The 23,528-nt window shown below is 47.5% G+C and overlaps 1 protein-coding gene across 1 annotated transcript; it reads left to right on the top strand.

The window, feature by feature from the left end:
• Positions 1 to 2,578: 2,578 nt before the first annotated feature.
• Positions 2,579 to 4,394, top strand: LOC123060655 (cytochrome P450 710A1; the record flags this gene model as incomplete). The annotated part of the gene is given in 1 exon segment (XM_044483455.1): positions 2,579 to 4,394. A coding segment is annotated over 1 exon segment (1,444 nt), but the record flags the coding sequence as incomplete, so codon positions are not given.
• Between the last annotated feature and the right edge of the window lie 19,134 nt (positions 4,395 to 23,528).

Raw genomic sequence — 23,528 nt, 5'->3', positions numbered from 1 at the left:
GCTATGACGGTGACCGACAACCCGCCGTGGAAGTGGCTCTCAGGGTGCAGAAGCATGAGATGGCGGCCCTTGCAAAAGCTGGCAGGCCTGGCATGCGCGACGCATAAAAGGTCGGACAACCTCCGGACTCGCCGAAGGAGAACTCAGAGAATGACGACCAGGCGATGGAGTAGGCGTCCGACGACGAGCCCGTGCCAGTTGCCCTCTTCACCATGGTACAGGCGCACTACGAGGCCGGCATGGCGGAGGAGGAGGAGCTGGTGCAGTCTGCGTTGTCGACCTCCGTGTTTCGGATGTTGCGGGAGGAACACCAATGCAATCTCCGGCTCCTCGAGCAGCACCACTTCACGAGGGGACAACTCGCCAGCAAGCAGGCGAATGAGGATGTTGTCGCGCCCATGGTCACGGAGAATTCGGCCTTCGTGGATGAGCATCATGCTTTATACCAGTCCATGTGCAGCTCCTGCGACATCCTCCGGGAGCGATGGCGGTTGCACGTCCTACATGCGGAGAGTCATGCCCTATTTACGGAGATCGAGGTCGAGGCGGCGCAGGCGATCATGGATGGGAACATTGTTGCTTACATCAGCAACTCCTCATCGGTCACGGTCACGCGCTATTCGCCCGGTGCCACAACGACCATGAGGCCGGTCCATCCACATCGACCATGGAACCTACCTCGACCTACGATGTCCACAAGGTGGACTCTGGATAGGAAGAGTAGGACATGAGACACCCATGTGGGCACCTCTCGTGTCCCATGTGGCCAGCGACCCGCAGCTTCACTTCCCGGAGCTCATGACCGTCAAGGTCACCAGACGTGGGGAAGAATAGGATGTGGAACAGGGTTGCCCCGGGGGCTGGTGAAGATTTAGACTAGGTTAAAAAAAGTCATGTCCGCTTTTGTTTAATGAAATATGTAAAAAAAATGCCATGAATTTGGTCCGGTTTTGAAAATGAAAATTGTTTGGTTTGCAAGAAATTTGTTCGAGTTCAAATCCGTTTGAAATGTGTTAGGACGTTTGACGAATACGGCTGGATGGCCGGCTCCCATATCTATGTCCGCGGATGGACAGTGGCTCTGATTTGAGGGACAATATAACACAAGGAGAGCTTTTAATCAAAATCTTATCTCCCACACGCGTAATCCCTTGTCCTTTCTTTGTCGAAACTCGGCATGCTTGGCATACTTTCACGGGTCGTCTAACATTTGGATGGATCCTCTCAGGGCTAGTTTGGTTCATATGAATATCATGGAAACAGAAAAAAGCATACGATGTGAAATTTAAAAGACTGGTTACTATTTTACATCGAAACCGCTCCATGCACGATACCTGTGCCCGACGTATGCAAGACATGTAAATCCAGCCGTCGGTGCTCTTTCAGCCACACATGTCCGGCCGGTTTTAATCATCGTGTGTGAATCGTCCGAATTTTGCCGTGTGCATGGCACGACTCATCCTACACAGGAGTAGGAATCTTGTTCCTACGACCCAAAAGACTTATGCCTCCTTTGGTTCATAGGATAGAAATTTTATAGGAATAGAAAAATCATAGAAAGTGAGATGACATGCATCTCAATTCCTATAAAGAAAGAGATGTCATTTGATGCATAGGATAGGAATTTTTTCATTAAGTCTAGACTAATGTTTTTTTTCCTCCAAAATGTGAAGGATTGAACCTATCCTACACAGGAATAGGAATCCATTCCTATAAACCAAAGGGCGTCAAAGGAATTTTTCCTTTGCAAATCCTATCCTATAGAATTCCTATAAAATTCCTACAAACCAAAGGATTAAAAAGAACTTTTCCTATAAAATTCTTATCCTTCAGAGTTTCTACACCATTCCTCGCTGTGCTTGCTGAATGATTGTAACAGGGTGTTAATTTCTTAATAAAGCTCCCATGATTCGATGCAAAAGAAGAAGAAAAAACCCAAAGGACCTACACGACGAGTAATTCAGTCTCTGGAAACATTCCGGCGGCAAAGCAGCAAGCCTCTCCCTTTTTCAAAATCCGGCGACATGCCTGCGTGCCAGTGTGCGCCGCCCCGCCCATCCCATCCCATCCCATCCCTGTCGCCACCACTCCCATGCCCTTCCCGTGCAAAACGCCATCCAGAAGCACGCGGCCACGTCCCCCGGCCTTTTCCCGTCGCGGCTTCTGCTTCCCCCGTCTGTCTGCGCGCCTCGTTTCTTCCACCCCGCGGCCGCGCGCAGCGACTGCAGGCCACCAGCCAATCCGCCCCGGCCCGTGCAGCCAGCCCAACACAACCCAGCACGGCCGCCACCACCTTTCGTTTTCCCAGCGCCACCCAGCCAGCCTTTGACCGCCGGCTCCCACTCCAACCTTCCTGCTTAAATACGCCGTCCCCGGTAGACAGACCGGTTCAATACATTTCTCGTGTTCTTTTGGTGTGCAGGCCAGGGAGAGCTCCAGCCCTGAGCTCCACGATAACCTCAGCGAGCCAGCACTGGGCGGGCGCAATGGCGGAGCTGCTGCGAGCGGCCGGTTTCTTTGACCTGCGCGGCGCGGCGCCGTTCGTCGTGGCAGCGGCGGTGGCGATGTACTTCTTGGTCGAGCAGCTGTCCTACCTCCGCAAGAAGGGCCCGCTGCCCGGCCCGTCGCTCGTCGTGCCGTTCCTCGGCAGCGCCGTGCGCATGATCCGCGACCCCACGGGGTTCTGGGACGCGCAGGCGGCGCGGGCCAGGGAGTCCGGCGCCGGCCTCGCCGCGGACTTCCTGTTCGGCCGCTTCATCGTCTTCGTCCGCGACTCGGAGTTGTCCCACCGCGTCTTCGCCAACGTCCGCCCCGACGCCTTCCACCTCATCGGCCACCCCTTCGGCAAGCGCCTCTTCGGCGACCACAACCTCATCTACATGTTCGGCGAGGACCACAAGGACCTGCGCCGCCGGATCACGCCCAACTTCACGCCGCGCGCGCTCTCCACCTACGCCGCCATCCAGCAGCGCGTCATCCTGGCCCACCTCCGGCGGTGGCTCGACCAGAGCGCCGCCACCGGCGAGGCCATGCCGATTCGGGTGCCCTGCCGCGACATGAACCTGGAGACGTCGCAGACGGTGTTCGTCGGCTCCTACCTCTCCGAGAAGGCCAGGGAGCGGTTCGCCAAGGACTACGCCCTCTTCAACCTCGGCCTCATGTCCGTCCCCGTCGACCTGCCCGGGTTCGCGTTCCGGCGCGCGAGGCTGGCCGTGGCGCGGCTCGTGCGCACGCTCGGGGAGTGCGCGCGGAAGAGCAAGGCGCGCATGCGCGCCGGCGGCGAGCCGGAGTGCCTGGTGGACTACTGGATGCAGGAGACGCTGCGGGAGATGGACGAGGCCGCGGCGGCGGGGCGGCCGCCGCCGGCGCACACCGGCGACGAGGAGTTCGGGGGCTTCCTCTTCGATTTCCTGTTCGCCGCCCAGGACGCGTCCACGTCCTCGCTCTGCTGGGCGGTCTCCGCGCTCGACTCCCACCCGGACGTGCTCGCCCGCGTGCGCGCCGAGGTGGCCGCGGCCTGGTCGCCGGAGTCGGGCAAGCCGATCACCGCCGAGAAGATCCAGGGGATGAGGTACACCCAGGCGGTGGCGCGGGAGGTGGTCCGGCACCGGCCGCCGGCGACGCTGGTGCCTCACGTCGCCGGCGAGGCGTTCCAGCTGACGGAGTGGTACGCGGTGCCCAAGGGGGCCATGGTGTTCCCGTCGGTGTACGAGTCGTCGTTCCAGGGGTTCGCCTCGCCGGACGCGTTCGACCCGGAGCGCTTCTTCTCGGAGGCGCGCCGGGAGGACGTGGCGTGCAAGCGCAACTTCCTGGCCTTCGGCGCCGGCGCGCACCAGTGCGTCGGCCAGCGGTACGCGCTGAACCACCTCGTGCTCTTCCTGGCGCTCTTCGTGTCCGTCGCCGACTTCCGGCGGGACGGCACGCCGGGGTGCGACGAGCCGGTGTACATGCCGACCATCGTGCCCAGGGACGGCTGCGCCGTGTACATGGAGCAGCGCTGCCGCACGTTCCCATCCTTCTGAGCTGGTCCGTCTTGGGTCCGTCCTCTTGTCCCCTTCGCCCTCTGCTCTCGCCCCTTCCTCTTTCATGTCGATGTGATGAGTTGTTGTCCAGCGCGGGTTGGTCCATTCATCAGTTTATTGTTTTGTTTGTCATTGGTTTGCTGCTGGCCGGCGGGCCGCATGCGTCATGTGCTGATTTTATTGGGGTTAAATTGGCCATGTCTGAAATCTGAAATGGAATTGCACGATTTGACTATTTTGCTTGACTGTTTCTAGTCTTGGTCTCCTGTTTGGATAACTCATCGGTACGACCAGTCTAAGCTTAGGTCACTTCGGTTTGCATTTTTGTTGTTGATGAATACACAGTAACAGCATGAGCATCCTGCGAATTAACCTGTGGTTGAGTTGGTTAGGTGGACAGTGATATCCCTAACCCACCAGGGTTCAAATCCTGGTGCTCCCATTATTTCTGGATTTATTTCGGGATTTCCGGCGATACATTTTTAGTGGGAAGTTGACCAACATGACATGCCATCAAAGAATAAAGAAAATCTAAAATAAATTTGTAAAATACGATCACTTATGACAAGTCTATAACTTGAACTCGGATGATTAGGTTCCACCACAAAAAATTCTTACCATTTAAGTTAAACTCAGTCGCTTTGTTTGCATATAATTGAGATGTACAAAAGCAATTTTTTGATATAAATTATTTCGTCCAACCGATGGGAAACGCGTGAACTTTCTTATGCACGAGTATCTTGGAAACTATTGTAATAGGGGCCGACCCTATGATGGGCAACGTCTTCTAATATCATATATATGCATGTTCCCTAAATATATACGCATGTGCGTTGCGCTGCAAGATTTTCTGCCAACTTGTATAATCTAACTACTCCAAAATGTATTAACTATTTTCTAAGAGCATGCAAGAGGATTGTGTGCCATTGTATTAAGTGGGAGAGAACGGTTTAGTTACAAGAAACACTCAACTAGCCACAAACGGTCATCGTAGCCATCTAATAGCATGCTAAGGAATAACTCGCTAAATAATTTTGTGTACAATACCTCACCAATAGCACGTTAATAGTAGATTTTAAGGACGGCACTTTTTTGCCACAATGCGTTTTTCTTTCCACCGAGCTTTACACACAACCAACACCCCGGACTACTCTCTACACATCCTATCCACACGCACAAGCTTCCAAAGCGCAAATTCTGCTTACGTCTAACTCCAAATGTACGTCCCTGCGGAGGCATTGTTGTCAAGCACTGTCTTGTTACATTCTAGCCAGATGATGAGCAAGTTAATCTCAGTAAATTGGTTTTCTGGGTTAGTTGCGAAGATGGTGTGCCACCAATCACATAATGTGACGAGGTGTAAGTGCATCTAGTGCCAACCCTAGTTGGTTTTGGAGTATTGACGACAAACCTAGTTGAGGGACTAATGTATTTGTGAGAATTGCAGGATAACACAGGTAGAAGTCCCTCATCGATTCGGTTTTCCTACCAGAGATGACCCCTAAAAATGTATGAAGACATTGATGTCAAAGGTGGTATATGAAGATATTCACATTAAAGACTATGACAAGAGAAGACACCGCATGAAGCCTATGGAGCTCGAAGACTTAGATCTTTCGTAGTTCTTTTTCTTCTGTGTTGAGTCATAGAAACCACCGTACTGTTAAGTGGGGTCCAAGAGAACCAGTCAGAATGACTGAAATGATGCTTAAACAAAACATATGCCTTCGAGTGAAGACTATGAGAGCGAATCTTGTCCAGAGTCGGACAAGTCAGCTTTGCTTATAGCCCAAGTAAAGTTGCCGTGTGAGTTTGAAATCTGACCGTTGGAACATGTGTCAGTTCCTTAGTGACCCAGGGTCATTTCAGACAAATCAGGTCGGGTTGCCTAGTGGCTATAAATAGCCCACCCCCTACAACCATAAACGGTTGGCTGCTCAGATTCAGAGTACGGCTTTTGTCGTTTGAGAGCAACCCACCTCGAAGCCTTCGAGAGAGAATTCCTTGCGAGGATAAAGCCCTAACCATCCAGAGCCAAAGAGAATTAGGCATCACTTAAGTCTTCTTGTCTGTGTGATCTGAAGACTTATTACACTTGAGGACTGTGCATCCTCCAGCCGGTTAGGCGTCGCGTTCTGAGCATCCAAGAGACATTGTGGATCGCCGGTGAACGAAGTTTGTGAAGGTTTTGGAGTCTACCTTGAAGACTTACCAGAGTGATTGGGCGAGGTCTATGTGACCTTAGCTCAAGGGGAATACGGTGAGGACTGGGTGTCCTGAGCTGCGTGTTCAGGACTGGGTGTCCGGGACTGTGTGTCCTTAGGTTTAAATACCTAGCCGCCCTAACCAGACATATAGTTGTCACAGCAACTGGAACTGATGGAACAAATCATTGTCTTCAACGAGTCACTAGTTTCATCCTTCCCTTCTCCTTACTTACTGTTACTCCTTGTGAAGTTATTGTATGTCTGCACTATCTTTTGTCTTCACTGAGTGACTATGTGATCTGTTTGGCTTCTTAATATCTTCCTACCTGATCCTTACTACCTAGCTGCTATTAGTCATTGTGCTTTCACTTCATTGAATACATGACTATGGTTTATCTAGTGTAGTCTACCTTCCGCTGCATGGTAATAGGTTTATTTCTATCGTTTGTCTTCGAAACTTTCATATTTTGAAGACTTTCATAAAATCGCCTATTCACCCCCCTCTAGTCGATATAACGCACTTTCAATTGGTATCAGAGCAAGGTGCTCCCTTGTTCTGTGTGGTTCGGTTTAACCATCTGAAGTTTTAGCTATGTCGACTGCAGGGATAATTAAAGTCTCCGCTGTGTGCCCCGTCTTCGATGAAACTGAATATCCCTACTGGAAGAATAAGATGCGCATGCATCTTGAAGCCATTGACGTCGACCTATGGTATGTCGTCAAGAACGGCGTTCCCAAGGCTGGAGAAGGTGTCACTGCTGCTGATGTCAAGAAGTTCGTTCAACTGGACTCTACTGTCAAGAATATCATCTGTGGTCATCTGACCAAAGTACAGTATGGCCGTGTGAGTGCTTTGAAAACATCTAAGTTGGTCTGGGACTGGCTCTCCAAGGTCAACGAAGGCGTCTCAACCCAGAGAGATCAGAGAATCAGTGTCATTCGCAACCTCTTCAACCGCTTCAAGCGAAATGACAATGAGAATGTCCAGCTCACGTTTGACCGACTCACTGACATCACAAATGAGCTTCAAGCCCTCGGCACCACTGAGATCACCAAGCATGAAGTCATCAAGACACTACTGAGATCACTTAACAGTTCGTTTGACAGCCTAGCCCTGATGATTTAAGAACGACCTGATTTCAAGACACTCGATCCGTCCGACATACTTGAGAGGCTCAACACACATGAGTTTCAGCTTTCTGAGAAAAGAGATATCTACGGTCCAAACTATGGGCGAACTCGTGCCTTGAAGGCAAAAGCTGTCTCCTCATCTGAAGAAGAATCTGATAGCAGTTCTGATGATCCTGAAGACATTGGAAAGGAACTTGCTATGCTTGTGAAGAAGTTCCAAAAATTCACCAAGAAGAAAGGCTTCAGAAAGTCTTCACGATCAAGCTCAAGGAATGATGAAGCTTCTGCTCATGACTACAAGAAGAAAACATGCCACAAGTGCAAGAAAACTGGCCACTTCATCTCTGAGTGTCCGCAGTGGGACAATGAGAACAGAAAGAAGAAGAAGAGCAAGTAATATGACTCTGACGACAAGAAGAAGAAGAAATACTCAAAGTCCTCTTCCAAGTCTTCCTCAAAGTCTTCATCACACAAGAAGAGCTCATCTGGCAAGGCACGTGTGTTTGTCGGCAAGGAAATGGATTCAGAGGAGGAGTCCGCTTCTGAGGAGGCGGAGGTGGAGTCTGAGGAGGAGTCCGATTCTGGCGTTGCAAGTCTGGCTACAGCATACGTTCCCAAGTCCATCTTCAACACTAAAGACAATGACTTCACCATCGACACCGATGCAAATGACAAGGACTACTCTACTCCTACCTACTGCTTCATGGCACGCGGTGCCAAGGTAAACACACGCACTACTCACTATCAAACATCTAGTGATGATGACTCTGATTGTGATTCAAGACCCAGCTACAAAACACTTGCTAAAATTGCAACTGAACAACAGAAAGCCATGGAACATATTCAAAAACTGTTAGACAAAAGCGATGATCTGTTGGGCGCTGAAATGACTCGGTCTGAGTCCTTAATTGAAGACATAAAAAATCTTCATGTTAAGTATGAGGAACTTGAAAGTCGTCATGAAACGCTCTCAACAACTCATGAAAAGCTTTCCTATGATTATCTTCAAAGGAAGCAAGATCTTGAGAAATTGAGAGCGGCTCATGAAGATCTTCAAAAGGAAAACGAGTCACTTCGCGCCGAACAGATCAGTTCCGCTCAGGAAGGATTTGAACCACCATGTCCTAAATGCATTGAGCGTGATAATGCTACTTCTGTTGCTGAATGTTCTACTGTTGCTACTGTTGCAATTTCTTCAACTGTTGATGTGGTAACTAACCCCTCTGCTGAGGATACCACTGCTATTGCTGATGAGAATGCTAGGTTGAAGACATTGCTTGAAACAGGGATGTACAAAATTCTTAAAGGGCGTCAGACACTATGTGATGTCCTCAAAAGGCAGATTCTGAACCGAAACCCGAGGAAAGAGGGTGTTGGGTTCATAAGGAAAATGAATGTTGATGGCTCTTACTGGAAACCCGAGCAGTATCCCAAAACCACATGGGTTGCTGCAAAGGAACCTTCAGCTGATCCATCCAATCTATCTGGCTTCACTTGTGCTAACCCCATTGTCATCGATGAATCCTTTGATGCAAACTATAAACTGTTTAAGAATCAGAATGGTGAAGTGTTTGCCAGGTACATTGGTACTAACTGCAGGAATGGACCGCCTATGAAGAAGATCTGGGTGCCCAAAAGGTGTTTGGAAAATCTTCCTGTGAATGTCATCATGACACCACAGATGAAGAAGACAAACCCCAGACCACAGGCTTCATACGGCCCAAAGGCTTCATACAGACAGAGGACTCACCTGAGTCGCACTAACGCAAATGTTTTGCAGGGAAACCATACTCAGGCCTATGAATATGAGCGCGGTTCATCGAACCGCCATGTTCATAAGACCAAAACCTATTCTGCTTATTCTTATGAGTATTATTGTCCGCCTGCAAGACTTTTTGCTAGGGCTCCAAAGCCAAAGTTTTCAGACGCTGCACTTAGACTTATCGCTTCTAAGCCACCCTTGAAGATGTGGGTGGTTAAGAAGGCTTAACTCTCTTTTGCAGGGAAAGGTCTCCAGCAGAAAACCAAAATCTTCTGACGCTATTGCTGGGGACCTTAAACATCTTGTAGGCTGCAAGATCAAATGCCCGAATGGTCTTACTATGTACTTCGTTCCTGAATTGCTTGCTACTCTCCCTATCAGTCCTAATCTGGATCTAAGCTTTCATAACCCACTGGTTCGTCAAATGTTTTTGCTTCACAATTCTCTTCGTGAAGCCTATCCCCCTAACTGCACTATAGGGTACGACACCAGCGTCTACAGAATGGATTATTGATAGTGGGTGTACAAATCACATGACTGGCAAAAGAAGCCTTCTTATGGACTCAACCTTACGTCCATCCGACAAGAGCCACATCACATTTGCTGACACTGGTAAAAGTAAGGTATTGGGTCTAGGTAGAGTTGCAATCTCAAAGGATCAACACATGGATAAAGTCATGCTTGTTGAATCCCTTGGCTTCAACTTAATGTCTGTCTCAATGCTTTACGATTTGAACATGATCGTAATATTTGGAAAATATCGTTGCCTTGTTCTAATGGAATCTGAAAAGTCTCTAGTATTTGAAGGGTATCGAAAAGATGATTTGTACGTGGTAGATTTCTCAGCAGGACCACAGCTTGCCGTATGTCTTCTAGCAAAAGCTTCAGAATGCTGGCTCTGGCATCGGAGGCTTGGGCATGCTGGCATGAGGAACCTCCACACCCTTGCAAAGAAGAAGCATGTCATAGGCATCGAGGGCGTCAAGTTCAAGAAAGATCACTTATGCGGTGCCTGTGAAGCAGGAAAGATGACGAGGGACAAACATCCCTCGAAGACAATCATGACTACTACTCGACCCTTCGAACTGCTTCACATGGATCTTTTCGGTCCCACTCATTACTCAACTCTTACTACTACTGCTTGTCTCTATGGCTTTGTCATTGTTGATGATTATTCTAGATATACTTGGGTGCACATAATCCTTTACAAGACTGAAGTGCAGGATGTCTTCAGACGCTTCGCCAATTGAGCAATGAACAACTATGGCGCCAAGATAAAGCACATCAGAAGTGACAATGGCACTGAATTCAAGAACACTGGCCTTGATACATATCTTGATACCTTGGGCATCACACATGAATTCTCAGCCCCGTACACGCCACAACAGAATGGCGTCGTCAAATGCAAGAACAGAACACTCATTGAGATGGCCAGAACGATGCTAGATGAATACAAGACTCCAAGAAAATTCTGGCCTGAAGCCATTGATACTGCATGCCATACAATCAATCGTGTTTATCTTCACAAGCTTCTGAACAAGACATCTTATGAGCTTCTTACTAGCAAGAAGCCAAATGTCAGTTACTTCAGAGTATTTGGCGCCAGGTGCTGGATCAAGGACCCACATCACACTTCAAAGTTTGCACCAAAAGCACATGAGGGTTTTATGCTTGGATATGGAAAGGATTCGCACTCCTACAGAGTCTTCAATCTCTTTCATTATAAAGTGGTTGAAACAGTGGATGTGCGGTTCGATGAGACTAACGGTTCATAAAGAGAGCACCTGCCAAATGTGCTAGATGAAGTTCCATCCAGTGAATCAATCAAGCTAATGGGAACTGGAGAAATCATACCTTCTGAAGCTCATCCTGAAGAGGAACTTATCATCTCCGCACCAGACTGTAAGTGCATCTAGTGCCACCCCTAGTTGGTTTTGGAGTATTGACGACAAACCTAGTTGAGGGACTAATGTGTTTGTGAGAATTGCAGGATAACACGGGTAGAAGTCCCTCATTGATTTAGTTTTACTACCAGAGACGACCCTTAAAAATGTATGAAGACATTGAAGCCAAAGGTGATATATGAAGATGTTCACATTGAAGACTATGACAAAAGAAGACACGTTATGAAGTGTATGGAGCTCGAAGACTTAGATCTTTCGTAGTTCTTTTTTCCTTTGTGTTGAGTCATAGGAACCACCGTACTGTTAAGTGGGGTCCAGGAGAACCAGTCAGAATGACTGAAGTGATGCCTAAACCAAAAACCTATGTCTTTGAGTGAAGACAGTGAGAGCGAATCTTGTCCAGAGCCGGACAAGTCAGCTTTGCTTGTAGCCCAAGTAAAGTTGCCATGAGAGTTTGAAATCTGACCGTTGAGACACGTGTCAGTTCCTTAGTGACCCAGGGTCATTTCGGACAAATCAGGTCGGGTTGCCAAGTGGCTATAAATATCCCACCCCCTACAACCATAAACGGTTGGCTGCTCAGATTTCAGTGCACGGCTTTTGTCGTTTGAGAGCAACCCACCTCGAAGCCTTTGAGAGAAAATTCCTAGCGAGGAGAAAAGCCCTAACCAACCAGAGCCAGAGAACATTGGGCATCACTTAAGTCTTCTTGTCTGTGTGATCTGAAGACTTATTACACTTGAGGACTGTGAATCCTCCAGACGGTTAGGCGTCGCGTTCAGAGCATCCAAGAGACATTGTGGATTGCCAGTGAACGAAGTCTGTGAAGGTTTGGGAGTCTACCTTGAAGACTTACCAGAGTGATTGGGCGAGGACTATGTGACCTTAGCTCAAGGAGAATACGGTGAGGACTTGGTGTCCTGAGCTGCGTGTTCAGGACTGGGTGTCCGGGACTGTGTGTCCTAAGGTTTAAATACCTAGCCGCTCCAACCAGACATACAATTGTCACAACAACTGGAACTGGTCCAACACATCATTGTCTTCAACGAGTCACTGGTTTCATCTTCACTTCCTTTTTCTTACTGTTACTCATTGTGAAGCCATTGCATGCTTGCTCTATCTTTTGTCTTCATAACGTGAATGTATGATCTGTTTGGCTTCATAACTTCTTCCCACCTGATCCTTATTACACTACAGCTGTTTGTCATTGCGCTTTCACTTTATTGAATACTTGACCATGGCTGGCCTAGTGTAATCTAACTTCCGCTGCATAGTAATAGGCATAATCTTCGCTGTTTGTCTTCATAACTCCCACGTTTTGAAGACTTTCATAAAAATCGCCTATTCACCCCCCTCTAGTCGATATAACGCACTTTCACAGACCAACCTGAAGACAATGCTCAACCTAAAGACAATCCCTCTAACAACGACAATGATCAGCAAGAGCAAAATCTTCGCCCTGTACATCCTCGTGTTGCCAATGAAGTGCAGATTGAGAGAATAATTGACAGCATCAATGCACCTGGTTCGCTCACTCGATCAAGGGCAACTCATCTAGCAAATTTCTGTGGGCACTTCGCATTCGTCTCAATAACAGAACCCAAGAAAGTTGAAGAAGCCTTCATGGAACCTGAATGGATTCAAGCTATGCAAGAAGAGCTTCAACAGTTTGAGCTGAATAATGTATGGGAACTGGTTAAGCGTCCTGATCCTCGGAAGCACAACATAATAGGCACAAAATGGATATACCACAACAAGCAAGATGAGCATGGTCAAGTTGTCAGAAACAAAGCTCGTCTCGTTGCTCAAGGATATACTCAAGTGGAAGGCATTGACTTCGATGAAACATTTGCTCCTGTGGCTAGACTTGAAGCCATACGCATACTGCTGGCCTATGCCAATCATCACAACATACTTCTATATCAAATGGATGTAAAGAGCGCCTTTCTCAATGGCAAGATTGAAGAAGTGTATGTTGCACAACCGCCTGGCTTTGAAGATCCAAAACATCCTGACATGGTATACAAGCTCAACAAGGCACTGTATGGCCTCAAACAAGCCCCTCGGGCCTGGTATGACACACTCAAATACTTCCTGAAGAGCAAAGGCTTCATACCTGGTTCCCTCGACCCCACTCTCTTCACGAAGACATATGATGGTGAACTGTTTGTGTGCCAAATATATGTGGATGCCATTATCTTCGGCTGCACCAATCAGAAGTACACTGAAGAGTTTGGATATATGACGCAAGAGCAATATCAGATGTCCATGATGGGAGAGCTGAAGTTCTTTCTCGGTCTTCAAATACGACAGCAACGCAATGGCATCTTCATATCTCAAGAGAAGTACCTCAAAGATTGTCTGAAGAAGTTCGGTATGCAAAACTGCAAAGGCTTCACGACGCCAATGCCAGCCAAGCATCATCTGGGTCCTGACGACAATGGTAAAGAGTTCGATCAAAAGGTATACCGCTCCATGATTGGTTCTTTGCTTTATCTATGTGCATCTAGGCCAGATATTATACTTAGTGTTTGCATGTGTGCTCGATTTCAAGCGGCACCAAAGGAGTCGCATCACTTAGCTGTGAAGCGAATTCTTCGATATTTGGCTCACACCCCAACTCTAGGATTATGGTATCCAAAGGGCTCAGAGTTTGATCTGGTTGGATTCTCGGATGCTGATTATGCTGGTGACAAGGTGGATCGCAAGTCTACATCAGGCACATGTCATTTTCTGGGACGATCACTTGTATGTTGGTCTTCAAAGAAGCAGAACTGTGTATCTCTCTCCACTGCTAAATCTGAATACATTGCTGCTGGATCTTGCCGCGCTCAGCTTCTGTGGATGAAGCAAACCCTCAAGGACTATGGCATTCATCTGAAGCAAGTGCCACTCTACTGCGACAACGAAAGCACCATCAAGATTGCCAACAACCCAGTTCAGCACTCGAAGACAAAGCACATTGAAATTCGTCATCACTTTATCAGAGATCATGTTGTGCAGGAAGATATTGATATCATACATGTCAACACTGAAGAGCAATTGGCAGATATCTTCACCAAGCCCTTGGATGAGAAGAGATTTTGCAAGTTACGGTGTGAGCTAAATATCCTGGAATCCTCAAATGTCCTGTGATCAGGCACACATCCTAACACTTATGCATATTGATGACTTAGATGTGCAACACACGAAGTAAAGTATATCTTCAATCAATGAAGACATACATTCTAAGTGTGAATGCATTAATGTGGAATTTGACTTCGGAGTGCCACGATAATTGTGCGTCGTGTCTGGGTCTACTACTTCCTATACGGTGGGTAACGCCACCACCAAACGTTCTGTTTGAAGCGTGTTACTCATGGCGTTACATTTGCTATGTCTTCACATTTGATTTGGCTTCAATCTCAACATGTCTTCATGATTATCTTCACTATGTTGATTATATATATATATATACTAGTGTTCTGTCCTCTACAGCATTCACTTATAGCTATGTCTTCTTGTTGAATCTTTTGAACTAAGTGAATGTGATCGGACCCTAACCTCTCTATGCTTTCTATCTCAAACTCTATCTCTCCAAATCATATGCATTCTATTGAAACTGTCGGATGTCTTCTCTGCGTCCTTGTCAGTAGAAGATACAGAGACAAACATTAAGTCCGTTTTCAATGCTCATTCCTTCACATGAAACCCGGAGAAGTGGGAACGACCACCCGACAATCCAGGCATGCGTGGGACGTGGAACAAACCCTAATATGCTGCATGATGGCCACATGTTCCTCAGATGCGAATCGCCAGGGGCACCTGTGTAATAACGCAGTGCCGCCCCTGTACCTATAAATACACACTTCACAGCGGTCATTATCTCTTCTTCCACTCTCGCACGAACCCTAGCGCCACCGCTAGCCCTCGACGACGCCGGCGACGAAGCGCTTCGCTACCGCAACCTCTCCGACGCCGTCTTCACGCCGACCGCGAACATCATCCTCTCCGCCGTCGCCGTAGGTGTCCTCCGTCGCCAAGTTAGGGCATGGAAGATCGAACTGACTCGGCCTCCTCTTCCACTCCGTCTAGCAGTTCCTAGTGTGGTAAATAAAACTTCCTTTTTACGACCCCTTTGATCCTATGGCTTTGTCACTTTCTACCACAAGTAGTTTCTATTCACACAAGTTGGATCTCTTTCATACTGCATCTCATAACATGCCTAGTATATTCACTTATGCGTCACAAAGTAGTTAGATTCCTCACTTGTACTGATCTCTGGATTCGTACAAATCTGGAGCCAACTCCTTATCTATAAGTGAATGTCTTCGCACGATGAGGTCAATGTCTTCTAAACTGATTTATCTTCAAAATCTTCTGAGAATGCATATGACCTCTTCCCCTTCCCTCGCACCTTAATGCTGTCACAGGTACATGTCTGTGGGAGAATCCCTTGGTTCTCATAGTCTGCATTCATTTGCAGAATTCTTACAGCATCATATAAATTCTCCCGAAGCCAGTTCCTGTTTGTCCAGCAAGCGAAAGCCTTTAAACGTATTGAAGCCTTTCAGTATAAAGTTCATGGCTTCAGAGAAATCAGCAAGGAAGGGTGGCAGAAAGCGTCGTGGAGAAACATCCAGAGATCTGTCGGATCACCTCTCAGAACTGTACAAAATAGATCTTGAAGAGGATTACAATCAGCGCAAAACACGAATCCAATGGATTCGACGCTATTGGGAAGAACGGTGGTTCAAGTACAGATTTGTGACAAAGGAATATGCTGAAAAGAATGCCATCAAGCGACCATGGGGAGACATCCTCTACAAAAATCTTCAACCCAGGACCAGAGATGAAGCCATTGAACAAGGCTTCTATCCCTGCATGGTCCGTGGACCACAGCCTGCGGATGCTGACCCCTCATCACTGCTATGGTGTCGTGACGACATTCTGTTCAAGCGCAACTTTCAGTTTGCCCAGAACTCAGCGAAGCAGAACAAGAAGACATTGGGACTAGACTTCAACCCTGGTCCTTCTGCTCCAAGGGCTGATGGCACACGGGATGCAGAACCCAATGTCGTCGGTCCTTTCTACAACCTTGAAGGTCTCATCACCCATATCTTGGTTTAAGGGACAGCCGTGAATGAGCCTGCAGCTGACGCTGAATCAGATGAAGCGCCTGCAGCGCCGAAGCCAAAGAAGTTGAAGAAGCCTAAAGCTTCAAAGCCTGCCCCTTCACCAAAAATCTCACGGGCGAAGCCACTGGCAACTGCACCTCCTGAAGACAGTGTGCAGTCTGAAGATTTGTCACGCATCTCCAAGCCCCAGAAGGTCAAGATGCCTCTGCCACACACCGGCCAAGAGCTAACTGCTGCTGCCATTCTGCGCAATGATGCCATTGATCTATCAAGTGATGAAGATCTTGTAGATGACGCTCTTGAGCAACTCATCAAGAGCAAAGAAGAAGCAGAAATCTTCAATGATCTACCGCTCTTTGATGTAACAATCATCCACAACTTCATTGATGAGTGGTTTGACACGCCAAACATCAGCTTCGAAGATCTCCAACTACCCATTGACCTTAGTGTCGCCTTCCATGGCGCCATTGCTTCAGAGTTAGCCATCGCCCAGCGCATTGTTGAACTGAAGCAGAAGATTGACTTTGAGAAATCTCAGTCCAAGAAGCATATGGCCAAGCTCGGCGTGAAAGACGTGAAGAACTTCAAGATTATACTGCACGAGCTCAAGGAAGCCTTTCTAAAAAACGTGCAGAAGCTCAGGGTTCTCGTGAGCGCATGAAGGTCCTGGCTGATAGGTGTGTGCAAGCCTACAATGAGGCTGAGAAGCGCAAGGCCCTAGGGCGTCTTGGCATCGACCCCAGGATGGCTGCCAAGAAGAAGAAGAAGCCCTCTATGGCTGAACCCGGAGCACCAAGGCAGGAAGCAGATCCCCTTGTCTTCCCAACTAGCATGACTGGCCCGAAGCCAAAGGCCAGGTCAACCGCTTCAGAACTGAAGAAGACCAAGACTGCTGAGGCTGGAGCAAGGAAGAGGAAACATCCTGAAGCCTCTGCTACTGCCCCCTCCAAGAAGAAAAGAAAGACCAAGAAGGAACGGGCTGCTCCCACAGAGCCCTTGATTGTTGAACCCATTTCCATGGTTCACCCTGACGCTGATCCACAAAAACGTCAACTGACTATCCATGAGCCTGCTTTCACAGAGGCTCATGAAGCTGAAGACTTTCCAGCAGCTGATCCCATCGCTGCTGAAGACATTGGTCCCCATGACCATGTTGAAGATGATGCAGTCCTTCCTCAGCTAGAGCACCAATAGGTATCATCGCCTGTGCTAACACACAACGAACTCATCAGCATTGGTCGTCCACTGACGCCAATTGCACAGGATGCTTCATGGGCTGATCGCCCACAAGAGGAAGAAGACTTTGAGGCCCAGCCAACACCAACTCCACAGGCGTCGCCCGCGCTGCGCAGGCTTCACAAAGGGCCAAGGCCTCAAGTCTCTGCGTCTGAAGCTAAACCTGCTGAAGATATTCCAGATGCATCAGCCGATGAAGAAGAAGTCCCACAAGTTGCTACTCCCCTGTCCCACCAAGAAGCGGTTCTCGAGGAGAACGTGATTGTGACCGACCCTCCAGCTCCTCAAGTGGAGGCTGAAAATCTTGAGGCTGCCACCACCAATACCATTGAAGCCACTGACGCTGTCATGGCTGAAGCTAATGTAGAGCCCTCACCACCAAAAGCACCAGAAGTTAGCGAAGCCACTGATCCCACTGCTTTTGTTCCTGCGTCTGCTGCCGGTCCCCAGTTCGACTATCATGTTGAGCACAGGCCTCAGGTACAGAAGCCAATCCCAAGATTGCCCAGGTTCCCAGGTCCTGCATCAGCACCTGGCTCCTTTAATATCAATGGCTTCAGAGCAGACAACACATTCTTCAATAGCTCCAGGAACCCCTACTCAAGGGAAAGAATATCATTTGATCGGTTCTGGAGCTATCCGCAGCGAAGCTATTACTCATGTGTTCTTTACAACCAAGGTCGCATCTTCCCACACAAGCGCCTTGACATTGAAGCAATAGCTGGTCTGCCCTGTCTGGAAGAAGCTCTGGATTGCTTCAAAGAGGTTGGACTGCTGCCGTTCGTCACTGACCAAGAGCATTGGAATGAAGAGTTGCTGCTCCAATTCTATGCCACACTTCACATCCGCGGGTATAACAGAGATCCGAAGACTTGGGTCCTGGAGTGGATGACAGGAAACGTTCATCACGAAGCCAAAGCCTTTGACATCATTGAGCTCACTAGTTTGCCCACTCCTGGTGATCTCTACGAGCATGGCTGTCAGCTTCATAGTGAAGCTGTTGAGAGCATCTTTCAGAAGACTGAACCTAATATGAGTCAGATGCTCAGTATGATGAAGCCATTGCCCCAAGATGCTGCTTATCCCACGGAGTTCTTTGTTGAAGACCTTGAGTATCTGCCAAGGACCATTTATCACATCATAAGGCGAACTCTCTGGCCAATCAAAGGACATTCTCCCCATGCCAAGCTGGAAGGTGCAATGAAGACTTTGGTCTTCTATATTCTTCATGGAAAATGCTTCAATACACAGGATTTCTTCATTCGCCAACTTGCTGCATCAGGCTATGATCTGTTTGGCTTGAAGTTCTACGCCCCTTGGGTGATGCAGCTGATCAAACTTCACTCCTCTATCTCATATCAGCCATCTGCCCGCAATCATTGGATCTTTTTGCCTGATGTGGATATGTCTATTGAAGCCATATATCCTGAGCCTGCCAAGGAACCTCTAAGTCTTCAGAATGCAGAGCATCAAAGTTTTTCTCAGAACGTTGAAGGCGTTGAAGCAGTAACTCGTGTGTATCGTTTGGCTGGCACTACACGTGCACCGCATCCTGCTCTCACTGAAGCCACTGATAGCACCATTGCCCAACGACCCAAGAAGTGCACTCGTGTTCTCAATGATTGAGATCTTCTGGTGGCTCTTCATCAGAAACAGGATAGGCATCATGACTGGCCGAAGCGTCAAATGCAAAGTCTCTTGGTGGATGTTAATCGCATTCGCAATCTTCTTCACTGAGCGATTCAAGTTTGACTCCACACCTCCTCGAAGGGCAGTGCTGCGACGAACTCCATCACTTGAAGACTCTGAGTTCTCTTCCTCTGCTGCAACTGTGAATGCCAGAGTGATCGAGGATGAAGACGATGCTACTTCACCGCCACTTCCTTCAGCACGCGTCGACACTGCTCCAAGTTCTTCTGCACCGCCAAACACCACTGACGACCCTGCTGCTTCACCTACTCTTCATGGGAATGAGTAGATGCTCTATGTCTTTCAACCTTTTTGGTCCTTACTGACAAAAGGGGGAGAAGCATATGAGTTTGATAGTCTTCAAGCGGGTCCATATAGGCGGGTTGCTTTATATTTTGCTTCGTGCTTACAACTCTCATTTTGATACATTTGGTTCTTTGAGTTGTAACACTTAAACTTGATGGTCGTCTGCTACTTATTTGCCACCTTGCGTTGCGATGATAAATTCCGCATGGGCGACGATAAATTCCGCACTTAGATCATTGTGCAGACGTCCATTTTCCATTATGCATGTCATTATCTTCACATACTTTCACATGCATAGTGGATTGTCATCATAAGTTGAAGTGGATCTCCACAAGCACAACTTGCCATGTGCATTTGCATTCCAAAACCAAATTACTTATATGCACATCTTCAGGGGGAGCCCTTGCAACTTATGAAGGCAATTCCTTATCCTTTACAATTTCACATATTATATTCCCCGTTGAAAACTTCAACTAGTTTGTCATCAATCACCAAAAAGGGGGAGATTTTAAGTGCATCTAGTGCCACCCCTAGTTGGTTTTGGAGTATTGACGACAAACCTAGTTGAGGGACTAATGTGTTTGTGAGAATTGTAGGATAACACAGGTAGAAGTCCCTCATTGATTCGGTTTTCCTACCAGAGATGACCCCTAAAAATGTATGAAGATATTGATGTCAAAGGTGGTATATGAAGATATTCACATTGAAGACTATGACAAGAGAAGACACCGCATGAAGCCTATGGAGTTCGAAGACTTAGATCTTTTGTAGTTCTTTTTCTTCTGTGTTGAGTCATAGGAACCACCGTACTGTTAAGTGGGGTCCAAGAGAACCAGTCAGAATGACTGAAGTGATGCTTAAACAAAACCTATGTCTTTGAGTGAAGACTATGAGAGCGAATCTTGTCCAGAGTCGGACAAGTCAGCTTTGCTTGTAGCCCAAGTAAAGTTGCCGTGTGAGTTTGAAATCTGACCGTTGGAACACGTGTCAGTTCCTTAGTGACCCAGGGTCATTTCGGACAAATCAGGTCGGGTTGCCTAGTGGCTATAAATAGCCCACCCCCTACAACCATAAACGGTTGGTTGCTCAGATTCAGAGTACGGCTTTTGTCGTTTGAGAGCAACCCACCTCGAAGCCTTTGAGAGAGAATTCCTTGCGAGGATAAAGCCCTAACCACCCAGAGCCAAAGAGAATTAGGCATCACTTAAGTCTTCTTGTCTGTGTGATCTGAAGACTTATTACACTTGAGGACTATGCATCCTCCAGCCGGTTAGGCGTCGCGTTCTGAGCATCCAAGAGACATTGTGGATCGCCGGTGAACGAAGTCTGTGAAGGTTTGGGAGTCTACCTTGAAGACTTACCAGAGTGATTGGGCGAGGTCTGTGTGACCTTAGCTCAAGGGGAATACGGTGAGGACTGGGTGTCCTGAGCTGCGTGTTCAGGACTGGGTGTCCGGGACTGTGTGTCCTTAGGTTTAAATACCTAGCCACCCTAACCAGACGTACAGTTGTCACAGCAACTGGAACTAGTCCAACAAATCATTGTCTTCAACGAGTCACTGGTTTCATCCTTCCCTTCTCCTTACTTACTGTTACTCCTTGTGAAGTCATTGTATGTATGCACTATCTTTTGTCTTCACTGAGTGACTGTGTGATCTGTTTGGCTTCTTAATATCTTCCTACCTGATCCTTACTACCTAGCTGCTATTAGTCATTGTGCTTTCACTTCATTGAATACATGACTATGGTTTATCTAGTGTAGTCTACCTTCCGCTGCATGGTAATAGGTTTATTTCTATCGTTTGTGTTCGAAACTTCCATGTTTTGAAGACTTTCATAAAAATCGCCTATTCACCCCCTCTAGTCGATATAACGCACTTTCACGAGGACATTTGCATGAAGCAATGGAGCCAATAAAGGAGCAAAACAAATAACCAAACATCCCTTAAGAACGGGCACCAGAGAAGCATGTGCCGAGATTCTCCGAGCTTGGTCCCATGGCTTGCGACAACTAGGGTGTGGAAGCGAGATATGTGCATGATTGCGTAAGCAATCAAAGAGAAATTTCAAAGAATGAAAAGGCAAAAAGGAGGCGAAGATGTCTCACATAGGGGGAGGGGTCCTCTCATCCATGATCCCCATGGGGGAAACTCTAGGTTCTCATCATCGGCTAAACTCGAAAGCTACATAGCTCTTCTAATCGCCACCATTGATACCATCATTACAATCGAGGGCCTACAATCCATGGAAATCCCTATTCCGATCTTCTTTGTTCGGCTTTCACAAGCAAGATACCTTGAAGCAGGTGACAGTCTATAGCCCAAAAACTACCCATGGGATTTCTTTGTCTTTTCCTTATCTTTTGTCCGGTGAAGAATCTCCTGCTGCAGAGATAAGATGAATGGCTTCGAGATACCATCACTCGCCCTGACCCGAGTCCCCTAGCCTCTCAGCTTCAGCAGTTGTTGTAAGGAGAAGTAGCAGGATTGTTAGTTTATGTGCCGAGCAGGCAAAGGCAGAAGTGGAAGGGTCAAACTCCTCTATCGGGGAAAGACAGGAAGGATAAAAGTGTAAAATCACTACTTCCACTGATTTCTTGCGGGAAGGTTCTATAAGGGAAGAAGAATCAGAGCTGATGAGAAGAGGGCTGAGTCGTCTAGCTTTTATTCCAAAATCACGTATCACCGATCAGCCTATTCGAGAGGAGCTGCTTGCCTTGCCCACTTCAATAAGGAAGACTCCATCAATAAAGAAGAGCTTCTTGTTTCCAAGCGGAACTCGAATGGGCTGCTAGCAGATTTGTTGGGGATGGCAAGTTAACACCGTGGCTTCTTCGCGCAAGCACTTGGTTCGCCCCTTACTATAACCGCCACAAGTCTAGTATAGAATCTGCTCTTTAAGGTCGAGAATCTGCTCTAGAAGGTCGATGCTTAAAAAAGAGGTGACCCGAATGATTTCAATGAATTGCTATTTGGTCAGATTGGAACAATTGGATTCGAAAGTCTCAGCGGCAAGGAAGAGAAAATGCATCGAGTCGTTTATCAAGAAAGTGGACGAGCATGGTTGAAGCAGTGGAGTGAAGAGGAGGGTTGGGTCCCGCCTCACAACGAGCCCGGGTAGCTAGACCATTTTATTAGATTTTGCCTCTGCTGATCCTGCTCATGCTTTTTTTTCTCAATTGGTAAAGTCTCTCAGCCTTGCGAAGTGGAAAAAGAGATGGGCAGCTGCTTTGTGAATTTGATACTAGGTAGTTCTCCCCCCTCGGCAGGCAAGTAGCCCTAGCCTTTTATGAGAGTCAATTGGGAAGTGGAAAGGCAAGAGGCCTTCTATATGTTAAGGGAGAGAGGGGAGAGTCATTCCAGAGTTGGGTGGGAATCGTTGATAGAAATTTGGATTTTCCCTGAGATTACGAAAAATTGGATCGGATTTTGCAGTTCTTTTTTCTGCAGTACCTCGACGTGACATGAGCGTGAAAGAGGTTCAAGAATCCGTTTTCTAAATATATAAAAGAGGGGGAATGGATTCTACAAGAAAAGGCGGGCAAAGGTAGTTCAGGGATTGCAATTTTTCTCGCATTTTAGTTTTTTCACTCAAACTCAAGGGAGAAACTTTGCTTCTTATCTTTTTTTTTAAAGATTGACGAATAAAATGATATTTCTGTCCACATGCATGAGTAGGCCTGTTGCTGGGATGTCCCATTAAAAAGGCAGGTCCCATATTTGAAATACAAAAATAAGATCAGTGCTATCAATAAATAACTAGCTGACAATATGCTATGCTTACTCTCCGAGCACTAAAGCTATCGAGAAGTATCTCCAGGTAACTCCATCTTTTTCAGCTCTGCTCGCTCACTTTTGAAAGGAAGACTTAGTTTTAGATCGGCGTTGGTTTTTCCAGAATCAGTCCGTCCGGTTAAGCATTGGGGAGCTGATAGGTCGAACGGAGTGGTGCCAGAGCTCTAAAGTGGCTCTAAATATCCATTTCTTTGATTTTCCTGTGTGCTTTTTAGGCGGCATCATCTAAGTTCGAGAACTTTGGATACTTAAAGGCTGCAGCACATGCTAAGTGTTGACTGAGATTCTTTTTTTCCGACAGGGAAGCCATGCTCCATCCTGTTTCTAAAAAGAACATCACCTCCCTTTTTGGTTAGATACC

The sequence above is a fragment of the Triticum aestivum genome, chromosome 3A (genome assembly GCF_018294505.1).
Source record: "Triticum aestivum cultivar Chinese Spring chromosome 3A, IWGSC CS RefSeq v2.1, whole genome shotgun sequence".
NCBI classification, from domain to species: Eukaryota; Viridiplantae; Streptophyta; class Magnoliopsida; order Poales; family Poaceae; genus Triticum; species Triticum aestivum.
Note: the sequence above shows the minus strand (reverse complement) of the source record. Positions and strands in the feature narration are given on the sequence as shown.